At 30.4% G+C, this 21,404-nt stretch overlaps 2 protein-coding genes and 1 long non-coding RNA gene across 3 annotated transcripts in view; 2 read left to right on the top strand and 1 right to left on the bottom strand.

Moving 5' to 3' along the window:
• The window catches only part of LOC140446437 (uncharacterized), a 47,901-nt gene extending 32,826 nt beyond the window's left edge, over window positions 1-15,075 (top strand). Inside the window, exon 4 of the mRNA XM_072538988.1 lies at window positions 8,000-15,075. Coding sequence (XP_072395089.1) covers window positions 8,000-9,677 — 1,678 coding nt within the window. The 3' untranslated portion in view covers window positions 9,678-15,075. The remainder of the gene's footprint in view (window positions 1-7,999) is intronic.
• On the top strand, window positions 108-1,757 carry LOC140446116 (uncharacterized). The gene is made up of 2 exons (XM_072538649.1): window positions 108-188; window positions 1,188-1,757. The coding sequence occupies exons 1-2, from the start codon at window positions 138-140 to the stop codon at window positions 1,755-1,757; spliced, it is 621 nt and encodes a 206-aa protein (XP_072394750.1). The 5' UTR covers window positions 108-137.
• Window positions 15,076-17,728: 2,653 nt separating the features above from the next.
• LOC140445465 (uncharacterized) lies at window positions 17,729-19,032 on the bottom strand. The gene is made up of 4 exons (XR_011951399.1): window positions 18,898-19,032; window positions 18,634-18,752; window positions 18,395-18,576; window positions 17,729-18,259 (listed from the first exon to the last, which is right to left on the bottom strand). It is a non-coding gene; the product is annotated as an uncharacterized lncRNA (long non-coding RNA).
• Between the last annotated feature and the right edge of the window lie 2,372 nt (window positions 19,033-21,404).

The raw sequence follows: 21,404 nt of genomic DNA, 5'->3' as shown, positions 1-21,404 counted from the left end.
GAGAAAGAGGAAATCGAAAAAAGATTAGATATCTCTTAAGTCACTTTGCACGGGAAGTAAAGAAAGAGAAAGATTCAGAAAAAAGTGGTAATGGAACCGAAGAAACTTACAAAAGTAAATGGTTTGCGTATAAGTTAATGAAATTTCTGAAGGATAAGAATAAACCTATTGTAACGCAAGATTCAGAGGTATGTATATCATATTTACACTGTAGTAGATACTTTATTCATTCTTAATAATTGAGTTCATATTTATACATAAATTTGAAAATATTGATATAATCATATTGGTATATCGTATTTCATTTATTATATTGAAAAGGCAATGCTCCTTCTTGAGAAATGAAGAATTCGGCCAATTCGTTTCTCACATTTTGTGCCGCAGCTCCACTCCTTCTTGCCCTTCTGCCAAAACTGAGCAATTCATTAGAGGAAGCATTTCGTTTCCAAAGCCCAGGATTAATTGCTCTAGTATCCGAACATTCTACATCAATCATTCCAGATGGAGTGTAAAGATTTCTTGAAGTGTTTTTTCGCAAGAAATTGTGTATGTGAATTAAGGCCAAAACTACGTTCGTTGCAGTTTCTGGTTCCAACAACATGGGCCTACGAAGCACTCGGAAAACAACACTTAAAATGCCAAAAGCATTTTCTGACACTCTTCTTGCGCGGCTCAATCGATAGTTGAATATTCTATTTTTTGAACCTTTTTCCTGATGTCCTGCGAATGGCTTCATTATGTTTGTTGATAGTGGGAATGCGTCATCCGCCACAAAAACAAATGGAACATCAGTGCTTCGTCCTAGTAATGAACAAGCAGGTGGAAGGTAGGAATACCTCCCCCGTCCGATATTCGTCCCTGACATACCACGTTTGCATATATAAAATTATAATTTGCGTCTACAACAGCGAACAAGACAATGCTCTTGTAGTTGAATGAGAAGCTCTTGTAGTTGAAAAAATCGGTTCCTGAATTTATAGGAGCTTGTTTTGATATATGTTTGCCGTCCATAGCTCCGACACAATTTGGAAAATTCCATTTGTCGTTGAACTGCTTGGCTATAAAGTACCAACTTTCGTTAGTTTTAGTCATCTGAAAATAAAAGTTACATACCATAAACAGACGAACGAACTATAAATTGCAAAGCAAAAAAGTGGATTAATTTAGAAATTAATATTTTGTTTCAGGGTAAACGAAAACGAAAGGAAGAAGATTCACAAGAAGTAGAAACAGACGATGGAGAAGAGTCGCTACAAGTATTGGAACAGAGCATTGATGGTTCCGAAAATGATGTTGGAACAACAGCTCAATCTCAATCTAAATCAAACTCAATTAACATTGTGAAGTCCAGTGGTCGAAAAAGTATGGCTACTAATTTACCAATTGTAAACGAGGCAGTGAATCTTATGCGATCTATTACTACTAAAAGGGCTGAAAAGGATGAATTTTCATTGTTTGGTGAACAAGTTGCAATGAAGCTTCGAAAAATTGTGTCGCCATTTGCTAGATTTTCCGTTCAGAATATAATTAATACTGTTCTATTTGAAGCAGAAATGGGCAAATACGATAATCCTCATTTCATTAATCATTCTCATCCATCTACTCCACAAGCATATCCACTGCAATCATTCAATGTTGCCCATAATTCAATACCATCTCCAGGACATTACCCCAATACATTAAGTGGTCGGAGTTCGACATCAACTTCTACTATTAATCAAGATGAGGACATTCACACTCTCTTATTGCAGTTGTAATTTCTTATATTTTTAAATATATAACAAACTACGATGAATAGTTATTTTTTCTTACCGTTACGTAATCTTGAAGAGCATCTATGAGCGCTTTGCATACCTCTGCAACACATTTTGAAATAGTTTGCTTAGATATTTTGAAGGTATACATGAGAGAATGGTAGGAATCTCCACTGGCAAAAAAACGTAGCGTAACTGCAAGTCGTTCAGAGGCAGGAATTGCTGCTCTAAATGACGTATCTTTTTTTGAAATAACAGGTCCAATCAAATCTAACAATGTTTGGTAATCTGTTTTGGTCATTCGAAAAAAATTTCTGAATCCTGCGTCACATCTATATTCCAAATTTAATTCATCTGCGTCGTCACAAAACAAATCTTTCATAAGATCCGTGGCACTGTACCTATTACGACTTTTGAGGCTTGGGCGAACCCAAAACCTTTAGGGACGTTTATATGAAGTAGAGGCAATTATTACAGCAACAGTTGCAGCCGCAAGAATCATATCATCCTCTTCTGAACTCATTATTGACACGCAACACTGTACAACTGCTACGTACGTACACACTACAAATATTGTGTGGACACCAGCGACACCAATCGGTTTTGCCGATCGGCAATACCGATCGGCAAGGTATGGCATAATGTTTATGCGCCTTAACAATATTAACCGTTTGGAGAGAGAGACAGCCTATTGACAGTTCAAAACATATATATCCGACATAAGTTCAAAATGAGCTTATTTCGGAAATATTAAGTAATTTTAGAGAAAGAAAACAAGGAGGTTAAAAGGAAGAATATCTTATATTTAAACCGATTTTAATATTTTTTTAGACACTTTTTGATTGGCAAGGCAATGAAGCACTAAAAAGCACTAAACCTCTTGTTCAAAGCAACAGAAGATAAAGTAAATATAGTGATAATAGTATTACCTCCGATTAAAATTCAGTACTTAAAGAAGAAGAACCATCGAACGACCCATCAGAAACGGTGAGTGCCAATGGGTAACAATATAACTAGCTCCGTAAGCAGCTCCGTAATATGAAAAAAATATTTATAATCGACCTATACAGAATTAAAGTGACATGACAGAACAGAGTTGCCAACTGACAGATATACTTTATCTCTTAAAGTAAGGCATAGCAATTTATATATTTTCTATCTCATAAGACATTATGGGATCTGAATACAAAAGTTAGAATATTAAGTGAAAATAAAAGTTGCTTAAAGCGTTGAGCGTCAACTATTATTAGACTAAACATAATAAAATGAAAGAGACAAGTTAAATCTTAAACGGAAGTATGTGTCTATACTGAGACCCGGCGCAAAAGTGTATACATAGAAATACTTATTTTAATTTTGGACGCATAATTTTATATTTTTCTTTATAAAAGAAAATACTGATGTAACTATTCAAAAAATTTATTTTTTAACACAGGAATACTTCTTTTGGCTGTTGTATATTTACAGTTGATTTTATTTTTCTCTCTCTATTCGCTCCTTTTTTATTAAAAGATTTAATAAATTTTTACATTTGAATTTTTTGTAAGATTATTTAGAAAGTTTGTCCAGTTGCAACGTTGTTTTCTTTTAAATAAACTTTTAACTTGGGCAGCAGCTACGTTTTGACAGTTAATGTACATCATTGATCCAAGTTGGGACATCCTGTAGGTATATGAATTACTAGTTTAAATTTGTAGCCACAGCGAATCTACATATTTTAGCCGAATGAATTTTTAATATCACTGACATTTGATAAGGCCTTCTTCTTCAATGCTTTGTACATCTATTATTATTATCATCCATAATCGTTTGTGGTGTCGGTTGACGGCACTTTATTATGGACGGGACTTTGTTCTCATTGTTTGGTTGCTTCGTTCCGACATTAGCTACGGAAAAGAATAAGAACTGACAGTTTACAGACGAAGAAGAATTTGACAGTTGACATTAAATTAGAAAAAGAAAAAATAATTGACAGTTGACAAATATTTCCGGTCTTGGCTAAGTTTCATGATCGGCCGGTAATGCAGATTTAACGCTGACATGTTTGACAAGTTTTCGTATTAATTTGGTGCTTTTGGTTTTCATTCTTTTGTCGATGTAGTATAGACGTAATTCCGTTAGAAACTTTATAAGTGCATGAGAGTCTTCTGAGTACAATTGTGTTACGCTGATTATGTCTGTCTTTTGATTCTTGTATATTTTCGAATAGATCCACTAATTGATCGAAGCTTAACAATTGCTTTTCCCTTTCTACATATTTTCTAACTGGTTCTAGTAATGTTTGGAGATTTGATATCTCGTCTCTTAAGTTTTGTCATCAGTTTTGGTTTTTTTTTCTTTACTTGAAGTTTAGGTTTTGCAAAGTTTCCTTAGAGGGGTGGCGTAATTGCATCTTCTAGGGTTCTTTTTCCGGTTGCTTTGTTCGAAGTTATCTGGGGTTCGTGAGAATTCATATGTGTATTTTTATATGTAGGTAAGTATTGACTTGTTTCGAGTGCGGTTGATTTATGTTTTTGGGTATTAGAGGATGACTCAGACGATGTAGGTGTTGCAATTGTAGTGTTAACTGAAGAAGTGGTCAAATGTATAGATGTATTTTGTAGTGAGCATTGTTGGGTTTGGTTTATTGATAAATTTGGGATTGCTACTGTTTGTAATGTAATTTGAGAATACGTAGTAAATGTGGAGAAAGTGGTATTTGAGATTGTGGGAGTATTTTGTAGATTATCTTGTTGTGTATGATTTATTGATAAATTTTGTCTCATTTCTGTTTGCATTGCACTATCATTGTGAGGATGGTTAGAAGGTGAAATATTTGGACAATTAGCTGCCCGATGTCCAGTTAATTTGCATTTGAAACATGTTTCGTTTTGGGCTATAAATATGCGGTATAATGTTTGTTCTAATTCGATGATAAAAGATTCAGGTAGTACAAAGTTGTCTGGAAAAGGTGAAACGAAAATTTGTCTTCGGAAGCTTAGAATATGACTGAAGGCAGGATTGGTTGCTCCTATCCGTAGGTGTGATATGTCTGAGAGAAGATTTAAACCTAGTTTTATTAATTCGTCCATTATTAAGTTAGGAGGTATACTTGGACATGCATTGGACATAATTTATTAATCTTCTAGTATATTTAAATTTACTATTATCTTCTTTGTTTCTGCTATAAATTTATCTATCTAAAGTTTTTAGATGATAGATATATGCATATTCTACAGAGGTTCTAAACCATAACCTGAGGGAAGTATGTGTGGATAAGAAAAATAAAGTATGTTATAAATAAAAATGGAAGGATGAAGATCTTAGTACAGCAGATGTGCTAAAAGTGTAGGGATTACTGTAATATTGTGAATTATATGTATTCTTACCAAGTGAAATATTGATTGATGTACGTTATTTAATTTAAATACTGCGTATATATTACATAACTTATAACTTAAATATAAAGTATATATATATATATATATATATATATATATATATATATATTGAAATGATATTATTTAAAAAATTAATTTATAAGTTACACATTAGATAATATTAGATATTTGGTTATTTTAATAAGTTATATACTAGAGAATTTAATAAAAATTATTTATGTGAGGGCATTTTTAAGAAATTAGCATATAATAATTGTAAAAAGTTGTATTTTAGTAATTATAATTTTGTAGATATATTTAAGTGAGCCATGTGACTAGGCAACCAAAAATACTCTTTAAATTGACAGACAGGAATTAATAATTTGCGAATTATAAAGTGGGGTTATAATAATAATGTTAGTTTAAAATGTTTAATTTATATATATTTAATGATTTAAATGTTTATTCTGATCTGAAAAGCCTAAATGTCAACAAAATTATCAATAGAAAATTAACGAATTCTCCAGAATGCAGAATTTGACCATTGTTTACGGTCGAACATTCTCGAAATAATGGTTATGTCTGTGGAACGAACATATAGGTACTTTTTTCGAGAACATCCATATAGAAGTAATAGAACAAATGGAACATGATTTATTGCCAGATGATTCTAGAACAGAAAAAATATGATGAATTATGAAATATGAAAAAAAAATACTATGAGTCCAGTTTATTATGAAAGTTAGTAGAAGATAGACTCATTTAGTTAGTGAAGTCAATTGTTCAGAATTTTCAAGACAGTCAATCAGTTACAAATAGTCCAATTGTTTAATATAGTGAGTTAAATGAAGACTAAAAATTATAAACATTTAGAATTATACACAAATAATTATTGAAGATTATAAAAGTATATTAGAAGAATATTGGAAGGAATTAAAATTATATTATGATTGGAGATTAGTATAAATCAACTTATAATAATTGGATATTGGTATATTGAAAAGAAGAATAAATATAAATGCTGTTTTGCTGGTTTGCTTGGTGGTTTGTAAATGCTGGTGAAGAAAAATATATCTTAAATTGGTAGAAGCTGATAATTGGAAAAAGTAATTTCACAAAAACAAGGATAACCGAAGTACGAAGACATTCAGTGGCGATTAGAATATATATAGTGGAAAACAGTTCATTTAGGCATTCAGTGAAAGAAAGGTACAAAATTTTGTTAATACAATTTAGTTAGTGTCATAACAATTTCAATTTTGAAGATAGTTTGTTTAAATTTTACATTGTCTATAGAATTTAATTAGTTTTATAAGAATATCAATTTAAAGATAGTTTATTTTAAATTTACATTGGCTAGGTTAGATATATATGTGTGTGTCATAATAGTTATAATAAAGATAATTTAAAAAAGTACTTACAAACTAATTCTTTGAGAACCGCGATAAAAACCCTATATTATTAAAATACTCATTGCTCATCATTCAAACAAACAATACATCATAACAATATATATATATATATATATATATATATATATATATATATATACATATATAACTTAGGTAAAAAGATCCTATATGATAAATTATTACATTTGGATCCTAAAAGATTTTTGGGTGTCTAAGTTATAAGTTTATGAATGTGTGGAAATGGCAAGAGTTGATTAAAAATTTTGTTGAATATGTGTTGACAGATTCTTGAAGATTGACTAAACTGATGAGTATAGGGTGAATCTATTTGTTTAGAGTTATGATTTGTTATGTTTTATTGTTGTTGTGATAGGAAAAATTAACTGAACAAGACGTTATTAAAGTGTTGTGATTGATAAGAGGAGATTCAGATGTGTGGCTTGGCTTTAGATGGACCATGAAATTATCTGGGTATGTGAATGTAAGGGGATGTATATAAGCGAGGGATTAAATTATTGTGTGATTGTGAATAGTTATGGAGGGGGAATATAAGTGTCTAATCTCAATTTAATTATGTAGCAATGGTGGATGAAAACATTATGCACAAGGGTCAGAGGTAAAGTTTAGAATACTAGAAAGAAGTGGGGAATGATGAAAAAGTTAGATAAGTTAAGAAAGAGTGATTTGGAGTTGGTTGAAAAAAATGAATAAATGACAAAAGGAGAGAAATTAGTGTAAATTTTGATATAACAGTAGATGTTGAGGATATAGGTCATGAGAATAGTTGGCGATGGTGAGGAAGGAAGTGTCAATTGAATGAAACATGTCGATTAACACAATTTGGACTTCTCTGTTTTTTTTGAGAATTTCAAGATCTTATAGTCGAATATCTCCAGAAAGACTCTTATGATGATGTGGAAGTAAAACGTAATTTGGGTTAGTGGTAAGGTCTCTGTTGAACGCAGTCTCTTGTAGGGTTTTAAAACGTCTTCTATGAATGAGTTTATTGATGATGTTGTGACCATATTAATTATTGACTGTTATTGACTGTTATTTTTTTTATCACATTTGTCAGTTTAAGAGTTAATAAATCAATAAAATCGGAAGAAATTAACATAAAATAATTATTTAATGAAAAATAACAAACATGTGACGTTTATACTGTTACAGATTATATGCCATATTCTAAATAAATAAAAACCAGAATTTACAATCCATGTAGACTTTACAGTTTAAAATAATAATTTAATATGATACAATGATAATGACAATAAAACTTTTTATGTTCAGCGTAGTCAAAATGCTTTTTCTCAATCGATAAAGTACACTTCTTTTATACCGAAACCACGTTTAAATTCAAACTAATCTTTATCAATATTTTCTTCACATTTATATATTTGTGTATATTTTGTAATTATATATTTTTTAGCTTTTGTCAAAAATTGTCATTGATGAAATTTTATTTTATTTCTAGGAAGTGTCTTTTCCTGTACGTTATGATCTACTTTTATGCTATGGAAATTATATGTACAGAAGACTGCAACGAAGAATACAACAAAACAATAAAGTGGATACCGGAGCATAACGAGAGAGATCCGCGACAACCATGGAGAATGATTCGTGTTCTTGGGCAAAGAGAGGAAACTGTCACTGGAATAGATATAACCTGCAAAAATGTCATATTACCTTTACATTATATCGTAAAGGGTTCTTGTAATAACTGCATACAAACACTTACAATTTTGTCATCAAATCTCTCTGAAATACCTCCATCATCTTTTGTAAATGCTAAAACTATTTCCAAACTTATATTAAGAAATTTAAATATTTTAAAACTTTCTCCTGGTGCTTTTGTTCAACGATCGTTAGTTGCAATTTATCTGTCAAATAATCGTTTATCTGAGATCGGCTTAGGTGTGTTTAATTCGTTGGATAATCTAAACACTCTAGATTTATCGTTTAATCAAATCTCAAAGTTGGAAGCTCAGTCCTTTAGTGGGATGACAAATTTAAAAACACTAAATTTGTCAAACAATAAGTTAATGACGTTTTCCTATAACGTTTTAGATCCTAATATTGACTCGATGGATGCACTAAATTTAGATTTTAACAGAATATCACACCTAACAGTAGATATAAAAATTACGATAAAGAGTCTATTTTTAAATAATAATGAGCTGAATGAGCTAAATTTTTGTCCACATCTCTTTACCACCCTTAGTTTAAAAAACAACCATTTAAAAAATCTTTCTTCGACATTTTGTACCTCAAAAAGTAATGAGTTAGCTTACTTCGATGTCAGTTATAATAATATTAGTAGAATAGATGACTTTTATTTTGGAGAAGCTTTTACGTTGCAACATCTAAACTTAAACCATAATAATCTGAGTTCACTGTCACCGGGAGTGTTCTACAACATGTCAAATTTACACTACCTGAATATTTCATATAATAATTTAAAAGATTTTAAGTTCGGTACCTTTGATAGCTTAGATACTTTAATTTATCTCGATATTTCCAATAACAATTTATATACTATAAGTACCTCTTTACATTCTTTGAAGAATCTAGACCAACTTTTCGTACAAAATAATCATATTCAAGATATAAATTTTGATCAACTCAAAACATATTTTCCAACACTGAAGCAAATATTTTTTGATAATAATAATCTATCTTGTGACAATGTTGTTAATGTTGTTCGACAGCTAAAATCTTCCAATGTTAAAATATTACACAATAATTTACGAAATAGCACCAACGTCCATGGAATCTCTTGTTTAGATACACCAGAGATTGCCCCCGTACCAAAAACTCTTAATAAAACTGATAACGACACTCTGAAAGATTATTTTGATGAAATAAAAAATAGCAGTTTGTACAAAGTGCTTGAACATATCTATTCTTCAGAAAAAGCAAAAAATGTGGGATATTCCAAAAACATAAGTTCAAATAAATCCTTAACTGACAAGTATTTAGAAGACAATATAAAAAATACCCAAAACTTCACTACTCCTTTTAGGGAATTTATAGAAAATCAGAAAAAAATCGTGAACGTAGTCAATGAAGAGAATGCAAAATTGTATAGATATATAGATAAATTAAGTCATTCCCAGGAGACAAAAACAAATATTTTGGATCCCGAAAATTAATCAACACTGAAACTAATGGATATAACAAAATGGTAGCAGTTCTTTCTATTAATACTGTTTTTATAATACTACTATGCCTGATAGCTTTACTAATTGGTTATGTTTTATTTAAAAACAATAATTATAGAGCCACAAACGTAGTAGAAAACGTAGAACTTTTAGATAATTGATCCAGAAATTTTTTTTGTAGATGTAGAGATATTCAGGACATATTTTTAACTTTTTATGTTATATTGATTATATTGTTATGTTTTATTATATTTTTCCTTGTAGTAGTAAAAGTATTTGCATAGTTTTATATAATTGATGAGTCAGGGAAAAAACCATCTGAGTTGGCAAAACCAGTTTTCATGGAACTCGATATCTAATGTTTCAAATTAAAACAAATTCTTTTAATTCAACCGTATAAATCGGTATATTTTTTCAGTAGTACGTTGACATGTTTCCAAAAAAAAAAAAATCAAGAGAAGACAAAAAATTATTTTATTTGCGAAACATCATACAAAAAATTGATTGTGCCGGCCATGAAAGGACCATGAAAGTGTGGACCATGAAAGTTCTTCCCCAGTACCTTCAAGCTTCTGCGCCACAAAATGTTTCTTCCTCCGAACTTTCCCCCTGTCCAGTATCTTGTAAAGCAGTGTAGAACTTGCTTAATATATTTGAAGAAATATTTGGTCAAGTGGATAATATCTTGTAACTTCGTGGCTTTTACCGGAACTGGCCGTTGTACAATGCTTCGGGATGATTGTATTTAGTAACTTCCGGAGTTGTGATATTATGAGCTTTCCTTAAATTTCTTTTCAGGTTTCGTTTAACTTCGCGTTCAAACAGCGAGCTTGCAAATATCCCAGAACAGGTATTCTTATGAAAGATAAGTTGAGGGCCATTTTTCCTGATTTCCAACACTCAAATAGGTCTTGTAGGCATTGGGCATTTTTTGGGGTACTTGTTAGAGAAATGCTTAGTCCAATTCACAAATTTGATATCTTTACCACAGTCCACCACTTAGAACGGTTTACGGTTTCGGTTTCACTCTGCTGTTGCGGAGGAGTTATCTCCAATCATCCGGAGTTTCCGTATAAGCTTTGTCATTAATTAAACTCATGTCCTGGTCGCACTCTAAATAGGAATGTCCTCTGATAAGAAAAATTATTTTCACAAAACCCAAATCGTCCATTTGTCTAAACTAGATAATGAAGGAACCGAATAACTGTTTAATTTTTAATTTTCTCTCCAAAAGAGTCGCAAAATATTATCAAATGTTGAATCTGAGATGACAGTACGTTATACAAACAGTGTTGAATTATCAAACACACATCGTCAGCCCCATTTTTTGCTACCGATTCGTCATCAGTATAGAAAACAGAGATAGAATCAGTCAATACATGTACATTAAAGCTTATAAAATTAAGTTGCCGTTTATAGTAGACATCGTTTGAGATCACATTAAGGGTTGGTAAATTTTTTTGAAAGTCTATGGTTATGGCTTCGGTATCAATTGCTTTTTTCTCGTTGTTTTTTTTTCTTGTAATTTCTTCAAGATTTGGGTTTTATATTCATCATAGACTTCGGCAAATATGCAAATAAAAATGTAGAAAATATGCGCATAAATATGCACGTGTTTACCCGAAAATATGCAAATATTTTACAAAATATGCATACAAATAAATAAAAAAATCGTAAAATAGTAACAATTTTATTTAAAAAAAAAGTGTACATAACTAAATATTTCCTAGTATTCATTAAGATTTACCATTTATTTTAAGTAACTACATCATTTTTAAGTATGAATAAATTTATTTAGAATTATGGTAACAATAAATGACCAAGTGGTGTTCAAAATTTTCTAACAAAAACTTGTGGCTTCTGTCTGAGTACATATATTTATATATGGAAAAACTTCGTTCAACATCAACTGATGTAACGGGAGCATTTTTCAAACTAACCAAAACATTTGGTTCTAAATTAATTGTTTCCGAGATATTTCCAGCTAGAACACTGAATACTTCAGAAAGAATATGGTAACCTTTATTTTTTTCCATAGTAGCTTCAAATTTTTTTAAAATATCTTTTCCAATATTACCTCTAACGTTCCGACAACATGACGCAAATTCTTTTATTAATGCTGTACTTTCGAACAATGACAGTTTTTGTGATTCTATCTGAGTAATTGTTTTTTGAACAAAACTAAAATTTGATTTTATAAATGAAAGTTCTTGTTAAAGCAAGTTACTCTGAAAAGTTTGTTAAGAATCCAAAAGAGATTGGGAACGTTCATCTGTTAACGTATCAATTATGTTCTTTATTTTAACAAAATGATCTGCATAAAAATTAGCTGCTTCTAACCATGTTCCCCATCGCGTTAAAATAGGTTGTGGTGGAAGAGGAATGTTAGGTAGCATTTCTTTATAAAGTTGAATTCTTATAGGAGATTTAAGAAATACTTTTTTGACACTGGATATCATTGTATTTACAAGAGGAAACTTTTTTCGTATTTCCTCTGCAACTCTGTTTAATCCATGCGCTACACAAGTAACATGTATTAAATCTGGGAAAAATATTTTTAAATTTTGTCCTGCTTTCACCATATAAGGAGCAGGATCCGATAAAATAAGCAGTAATTTATTAGAAGGAATAGTTGTCGGAAGAAAAAAAGTTGCTAATGTTTCTTGTATAAAACGCGAAATTGTTAAAGCATTTGTTTTCTCAAGTTGCTGGCATGAAATAAGATGAGATTTTGGTAAGGTATCTTCTTTAAGAACACCAATCAATAAATGAGCAATATACTTTCCTGAAAAATCAGTGGTTTCGTCTACAGATATGTAAAAATAATTATCTGCAATTTCTTCCTTAATATTAATTAACACCGACGAGTATAGCCCGTTCACATTATTTCTTCTTAGAGACCGATCACTTGGAACATTAAGTTTGCAATATTTTTTTAGAAACGAACTAAAATTTACATTTGCTAATTTTGAAAGCGGTATGTTTGCAGACACTAATGCGCGACACAAGTCTTCATTAAAAGTTTCTTGCTCATCTAATTTTTTTGAAGTAGATTGGAAACATTTAGCCATTGAAGTTTGATGTTTTCCTCCTATTTTTCCTTTTTTTGCAATGTGTGAAGCAGTTCTCACATCTTGGTCTATCTGAAATTTCTTCTTACATGCTATCTATAAATAAAAATAAAAGCCTTTATTTTAACCCAACCTTTAAAATATAAAAATATACAAGGTGTTTTTGGTTAATCAAATTACTGGTTTGGAAAAAAAAACACTCGCTAAGTGTTTTAAATGCAGTATTAATCCACAAATTAGTTTTTGTTACTAACCATTAGTACATCATATAACTTATTTTAAAATTCAACAAAAGTTTTTTTTTTGTTAATTCAATTACAATAAAAATAATTGTGTTTTAGAATAGCTGACTTCATAAAAAAAAGTAAAGGTGAAAAATTTTTCTAAATACACACCATTGTATTGTACCATGGACAATTTTTTCTCACTAAAGGAAGCTATTTTTCATTTAAAAACAACCTACGAGTACTAAATTTCAAGTAAATACGTTTATTGGTTTTAAAGTTATTGTTGTTATTAACTAAAAGAATTTAATTTTTTTTAATTTTAACACCCTGTATCTCGAAAAGTAAATAAGTTTGACCCCTCATTAACTACGTCGTTTTGTTCAATTTTTCGAGAAGTATCTACAGTCAAACGTTGTAAGTGTCATTTGGAAACACCCTGTATGTATGAAATATTAGATATTTAATAGAAAATATTAGATACTTACAATTTTGCCACAGACTGAACAGTAGATTTTTCCCATATCCATAGACAGCTCTTTATAAGGTTTAATCCAAGTTGGAGCACTGGTTGTTTTAGGCATTATAAAATCACAATCTTCCTTTTTGTTACGCACAACGAGTGTTTACGCTTTGAATATCAAAACAAAAATGATTTACAAATCTGAGCATCAAATTAGAAATGTTTAGGTACCTAATTCAATAAACTGGGAGATTTTGGAAAATCCCTAAATTAGGAACAAAACTATTAGCCGTTTACCTGCTGTTAAGATACAATAAATTGTAGATAGATTTGGGGATTAGATCATAAAATGCAAATGAGCGAACCCTTAGCGATTATCCAATAACTGAATGCCTCAGTGACCGAGACTTCCTAAGAATGTTGAGGGCTACTTAAATTGATCTTCTTTGAAATTGTAAATGTTTTGCACCTGTAGAGATTACGTACTTAGATCATTTCTTGATTAAAATGACTACAAAATTTTATACAAGAATTGAAATAAATTGGTATGTTTAAAAATTTTCAAATACAGTATAAAAATCTGAACTTTTATGCACTTTATGCAAACTTTTATACAAATATGCCAAAATATGAAATATTTGCATAAAATATGCACAATATGCAAAATATGCAATATGCATATTTGCCGAAGTCTATTCATCATTGTTGGCATCTAATTTCGGCGAAAGGGCAGATATTTCCGCTTTTATAGGATCACAGTAGCTACAGATGTCTTTTCTGGGAAAACCGAATGCAATGTTTCAAAAATTTGGCAAAAGTACATAAAACGTAACTTAGTTATGTTGAGTTTTTTAGGGAGATAAATTTTCTTGCGATTTTCTTCAATAAATCAAATTAATTCTGTCACTTTGACTTCAAAAATTTTGTGGGGCCTATTTTCGTGTTTACTCTAGCGTCTAATGGTACAGTGCCAGTTGAGGCCAGTAATTCTTGAATCCTTTGCACCCGGAAAGCAGATATTCCATGAATGGATAAGAATGCTTTGAAACATACTTGCATATCACGAATGTCTTCATCAGGGCCACTCCTGATCTCATGAGTGGAGGATCTCAGAAATTCATACCGTCACGAATACGGCCTGTTTTTCTGCTTTTTTAGTAGTAGTCTCCACATCTCCATCACAACAATCGCTACCACTACTTTCCATTTTAATGAGTATGTACTCACTATTTTACTATTGTTCAAATAAAATCTAGGCAAATAATTCTAGGCAAATTAGAACACACCAATAAAGTCGCTAAACTAAGAAAGAGAATCACAGAAATGCTGCACCCGACCTGTTGATGCAGAGAGGGAGCCTTCGGACCCTGACGGTTATTCCCTCGTAGTGCGCGGACTATGATGGTTCTTCCCTAGTACACCGTTTCATTTAGCATTTATAATAAAAGGACGGTAATTATTTTTCCATTTTACTCAGTACCATCCGAAAGTAATATGTATTCATCACTAGAAAACTTTGTCATCTCAATTTCGACCCAGTGGACTATGATTGTTTTTCCCCCTGACTCCTCGATTGTATATGTTGTTAATTAATACTTTGCACATACAAAAATAAAAATGTTTTTTTCTTAGTTTGAGTCATCATTTTAACCTTCATAAACTCATAGTCAAAAACTTACATTAAATACCGAATGGGGTGCAGATCTACACCAATAGTATTGGCTTATTGTTTTTTTACAATTAATGAATATCAAAAAGGAATACATTCTGATTATAAAAAATATATATTTTTTATATCAACAGCATATACATAAACAATTAGTAACATTTTAACAAAATAATACGAAATGATTATAAAATCAATAAAATAAAATCAATAATTAGGCAAAAAATAAGATACTGTGACATTATAAATAATAATTATAGCATGAATTTACTTTTTCTCAGAGATTTTTAGGGTTTTTGTTACAATAAATTCATAAACATAAATAAATATATATGTCTCCAAATTTCTTGTAACAAAAATCCTAACAATCTCCGAGGAAAAGTAAATTCATGCTATATATTTCAAATATATAGCATGAATTTACTTTTTCTCATGGATTTTTATGTTTTTGTTACAAGAAATTTATAAACATGGATAAATATTTATGTTTCTTTATTAATGGTTAAAACTTAATTATCTTGAAAAATAACTAACAAAATCAAGTTTTTGGTATCATATAACAAACACTTCTTTGATCACCTAAAAACATTGGACCACTTGACATCTGCTAGATGAAAATGGGTATTTCGTCTCTCATACCCCCATAGACGTCACCGTCATAGAGAGAATGGTTTGTTACATATAGTACGTCCACTCTATCTTTTCTCGTGCGTCATGATTCATTTTCAAACAAGTTAAATCAAAATATTAAATGAAACGTGCGTCGATGTGTAGATAATTATCATTAATACCTACTACTGTCAATATAATAATTACGAAATGGCTATTATCCCGGTGGATGTATTTTATAAAATTAAATTTAGTAAATATCATTACTTATTATAATTTTTGTGTATTTGGATTAGTATTCGTCATGAATAAAATTAATAAAAATATGATGAAAAGAAGATTAAAAAGTAATTTTAATATTATTTGTACAATCTGATAAAAAACAATTAGTTTTGTATCAATTTCATTCTACTGTCACATAGCAGCCGTGTCGAACGCGGTTTTGTTTTGGATGGGTAACCGCTACAGAGCCACGTACAAGCTGTGGAACACCTCGTGTTGTTGCCTTACTTTTTTTAAATTTTTGGTATTATTTTATGGACTCTTTTGTAAAATAGTAAGTAATAAAATTATTTTAATATTTAAAAAAATACAAATAAACTGTTTAAAATATATTTATTTCCTTGAAATCATATAATAGAAGTATGACTTATAAGTGGATAATAAGTACACACACTCTTTTTTATTGAAGTGTTTATTCTTTTTCACTATTAAGGAGATTGATGAACTTAACATTAAACAGCTTGAACCTCATACCGACTATTACGAGTATAAACATAAATATAGAACGGTAATAAATAAATTTAAAAAAAGTCACAACAACAAAGTTAATATTATTAAGAAGATTTAATATTAGCTAATGTTGAGAAATACAAAACTATCGAGTGAATTACATAAAAAACAATTAATATTTTTAATATATTGCACTTTAGGGAAACAGTGACATAAGTGCAAATTTTTCACAAAGTGAGTTATCAACACTACAATCTTATCTACCAATACTCGTTTTTGTCTGGGAAGCCAAAAGTCAGAATTGCAACTCTTCCTTTTGTCACTTATGTGACTTTAACCCATCTATGAATTCAATTGAAGGAAAAAAATCTGTTTACTGGTTATCGTATATTACTCAATATGGTACTAAAAGACAGTAGTTTTAAATGGCTAAAAGATGATCCAAGGCGAGGACTGATTAAACAATCTCAGAAAGCTGTAAAGAGAGGAATCTTTGAGATTATATAAAAAATATAAACATGAAGAACTGTACAAGTTTGTTTTTATAGATGAAACTTGATATATAGATCTATATGTCGCTTATGGCAAGATGAGAATAAAATATTTGTAAAATCTATTAAAACTGATGAAAAACCGTAATATATTTATATTTATCATTCTATATAACCGTAATCATATTGAAAACATAAAGGTGTTGAAATATTTTTTTTTGTAGGTATATTATTCTTCATGCTGGTAATAAAAATGGCTTTATTAAGGGTGCAGAGGCTATATTTTCCTCTAAATCAGCTATAACGGACCACCATGAAGAAATTAATTAAGCAAATTTTTTATCGTGGTTTGAAAATCAACTATTAAAAAATTTGTCTGAACCATCCCTAATAATTATAATAGATAATGCTTCATATCATAGCATATTCTTAGAGAAAGTACAAAACATGTCTTCAAACAAGACTGAAATAAAATATGGGGTAACTATATAACAATAAACTGCCAACCGAATGCCAACCCAAATAGAAATTCATGTATTTTAATTATTGTCGCTGTCTGAATCTGAGATATCACCAGGATTTAATATAATTGGTTGAATGTCAACATTCACCATACTCTTATCTGGGATATATCATTTTTTGATAATTTCATTAGTATGTCTGACACATTTTTCCCAAATATCTGTATTACATTGTACCATTGCCTTATTCCACATATCAGAATGCCCATGCCCATCTATATCAATATATTTATTGTAATACGACTTACAATTTGCCCAAATTAATTCATTCTATTGCGTTAAATTCACAGTGATAAGGACTCAGTCTCAAAACCTCATGACCATATTCTCAGAGCAACTCCTCAATTACATATTAATTTTCTTTTCTGTTATTTTTGGCTATTTGTAGCAATTCAGCTTTAGAAAAATGTAAGTCCTATTTAATATTATTTGTTATCAACCAACTAAAAATTTCATCTTCCCTTGAATTTACCATCATAACCTCCTGGTTTTTGGACACTTTTGGCACTTTTGTCTTGCCAAGAATTTGTTTTATTTCATTTGGAGTAAATCCAAGTTTCATGTAAAAAAACAACTTCTCTTTTCAATACAATTTCAAGATGTTTCATATATTTACGAACGAATCTGGCTTTTAGAGCAGCAATACTAGTTTGCTCAATTAATGCTCGTCGATTGTCATCTTTTTTTAATTTAAATCCAATGTCTTTTAACAATGTACTAAGCGATGATTTTACAATATCCACTACTTCTTTACCCCTTAATTGACAGGTCAAACTCTGCAGAGTAATATGCTTCTCTGAAAAAAAAAAAAAAGAATTTATTATCGGCTTTTATAGCCAAAAATAAGTAGATAGAAAATTTCATGAAAATTGAAGTACCTACCCAGGTTCTTGTTTATCATAAAATTCATACTGAAAAAATCAATACTTACTGTGTTGGTATATGTCATACGACGTAGTCCGTATTGCCATATACCCGAGACATCATATCAGTCGTCTTACTTTTAAGACGACGCGACGCCTAGTTTTGCCTGGTTTTGAAAGGACGGGATTGTTTTCTTTTTTTTATTGAGTATATTGTCCGCCGTGATATTTTTAATACAGCGAAAACTCTCTTAAAAAATAATTATTTAATAGTAACTGATTAACAAATATGCATTTGATATTTTACCTCTTGAACAGATGTAAAAGGCTCCTAAGGTCCTCCATTACTTCTTTCCAACTCAAAATATTCATATAAATACAACACAAGTTGCTGCGCTTTGGAATTTAGCGTTTTTCCAGGTATATCTTAAAAATAATAATAATAAATAATCTCATAAATATACAAATAAGTTTCCGTTCGACGGAACTATAGCCAGACTCATGTAGTATAATGACAATTTTTAGATTAGAAAATATTACTTTTCTGATTAGCTTAAAAATAAATACATACCGGAAGTAATCAAATTAAGAGAGCAGTCGTTTTAACAATAATTATGCTTGAAAATATATTTTTTAAATTATATACCCAAAGACTACAAGTTAAATAATTTGAAAAACCAAAAAAAAAACATAAATTCAAATAAATTAATCAACACGACAAATGCTAATGTAACTGTCAATGAAAATTATAAACGTCAAAATGTACAGTAAACAAGGTATCAACGGTTTATTTTAATTATCACACTTGTTGCAAACTGTTATTTAGAGCTAACTGGTTGGTCTAACTGTTGTTAGACCAACTTAAATAAAAACAATCTTCTCTTATCTAACCGATTAATTTTCCAATCTGTATTTTTAAACATCCAAAGTTTATAAGCGTTGATGCCACCAATGTCCAGCCAATGAAAAAATATTATCATCGGCCAACAATTACTTTTTCTTCAAGTCGTGAATTATTTGCCAATTTATCTATATTTATATTATACCCAAAGTTATATTTCTATCTAAAAGCTTATCGGCTAACTCAATCCTGGTAAAAAAGTTATCACAGTTACTCCATATCCCGTAGATAAATAATTTACCAGGTCCATCACTACCCTTTGTCCTAGGCCTTTCTCTCTTCTTTCTCGTGTTTCCAACCCCGTCTATTTTACGTCTCTCTTATCCAGTTTTTGTTTTGTCTTCTTAAATCGTCAGCTCATTGTGTAGGAGGTAGATCGACCCTTTCCTTGTCTTGCCTTGGTATCTGAGAGGACGCATTGATGAAATACTTTTTTCTTCAGGCATGTGAGGAGTTCACTTTTAAGTTTCTCTCAGTTTTCCAAATGCTGCACACACAAGACTGATTCTTGTCTTCAATTCATGGGTCTGATTATCCCTGACAATCACAATTTCATGTCGTAGGTATTTATATTTATCTACGAATTTCATCATTAATAGATAATAGTTCTATTTCACAGATGCGACGCTGCCCACGCCATCCTTGGTATATCTACTATACCTGACTTTCTTTACTTTCTGAACTTTACTTCCGTAAAGAAGGGCACTACACAAATAATTTGGGATATTTCATGTGTTTTTTTTTGCAACAATAATAAAAGTATCAATGGTGTTGGATTTAGGGTTTCGAAATCTCTTCCTCCTTATATATTCGGCTATCGACCTATCACTAATTGTATGGTATCCTTAAAATTAAATGAATCCCTCTCTATTATTTATTTGATTCAAGTATATGTGTCTATCTCAACTGCTGATGATAATACAACTGAATCTTTTTTTAACGAGCTGAAATCATATCTCCAAAATATCCCAAATAAATAAATTGCTATAATCACGGGTGATTTCATTTCAAAATCAGTGTAACTATGGCCGACGAACATATGCGAAATGTTGTGGACAGATATGAAATAGGTGAACATAATTAAAGGAGAGACCGCCTTATCCAGTCCTGCATTGACAATAATTTGACAATAATAAACTCCTTGTATAAATACAACCCCATAAGATTGTACATTTTGATCTCACCTTATACATCATTATGAAATATATAATGATTAAATATCGCTGGAAAACATTTATTAGCCAATGTAAAACACGACGTGCTGCTGACTGCGGCTCTGATCAGAAACTTTTTGCAGCACTAAAGCAAAAATTCAAGGCATGTGCTATGAAAAATACCTTGATACAGATCTTGATTTACTGCAAGGTACAGTCTAATTCCGAGTCAACAGGACCAAAAAAGTGTGGATGTCTGCAGATACTTTTGAATCGTTGAAGAACGTAGAAAACTCAAAATTACTGAAATTGAGAACTCTCTTAGATATTCCCAGTACCGACAGCTATCTTAAACTATTCAAGCAGCTTTGTAGACAAAACAAGAGTAAGCTTATAGAGAAAATCTGCAGTGAGATTTAACCACACGCCAATAACAAACACCAAAAAATTCTTTGATAAAATATTACTACCCACACTTCTAATTCTAATACTACTAATACTTTTAATACTTCTAATACTTCTAATACTTCTAATACTTCTAATACTTCTAATACTTCTAATACTTCTAATACTTCTAATACTTCTAATACTTCTAATACTTCTAATACTTCTAATACTTCTAATACTTCTAATACTTCTAATTTTGTCATTACAATAATTGCAAGTATTCAAATATACATTCAAAGATCATGTTATTCACAAAATGAAAGTTTTACATGTTGTAAGGGACTCTTCTAGTGTCGAGTAAATGGAACATTCCATTTTGTTGGACCATCTGAAGACAAAAATTCGAATTCACAATGAATTTAGAAAGGGAAGGAAAAAGAAAATCAGAAGGAGAAATTGTTCAAAGGTATAGTTTTATTTTTATATGTTTTAACTCTTTTTTCAACTTAATTTATTATTAGGATTACATTACCATTCATTTACAAGTATACCTAATAATTTTTTCAATACAATGTTAATAACTAATATTGTTCTGAAGCTATTTTCTTGTGACATCTTAATGCCATTTCCTATTTT

Source organism: Diabrotica undecimpunctata, chromosome 7 (genome assembly GCF_040954645.1).
Source record: "Diabrotica undecimpunctata isolate CICGRU chromosome 7, icDiaUnde3, whole genome shotgun sequence".
Classification (NCBI taxonomy): domain Eukaryota; kingdom Metazoa; phylum Arthropoda; class Insecta; order Coleoptera; family Chrysomelidae; genus Diabrotica; species Diabrotica undecimpunctata.
This window is presented reverse-complemented; position numbering and strand designations above follow the sequence as displayed.

What these genes read in the sequence shown, in the direction of transcription:
- LOC140446116 (XM_072538649.1), top strand. Translation starts at nt 138, where the DNA reads ATGAAATTTCTGAAGGATAAGAATAAACCTATTGTAACGCAAGATTCA. An exon ending in TTGTAACGCAAGATTCAGAG is followed by an intron (nt 189 to 1,187) that starts GTATGTATATCA and finishes ATTTTGTTTCAG; the next exon opens with GGTAAACGAAAACGAAAGGA.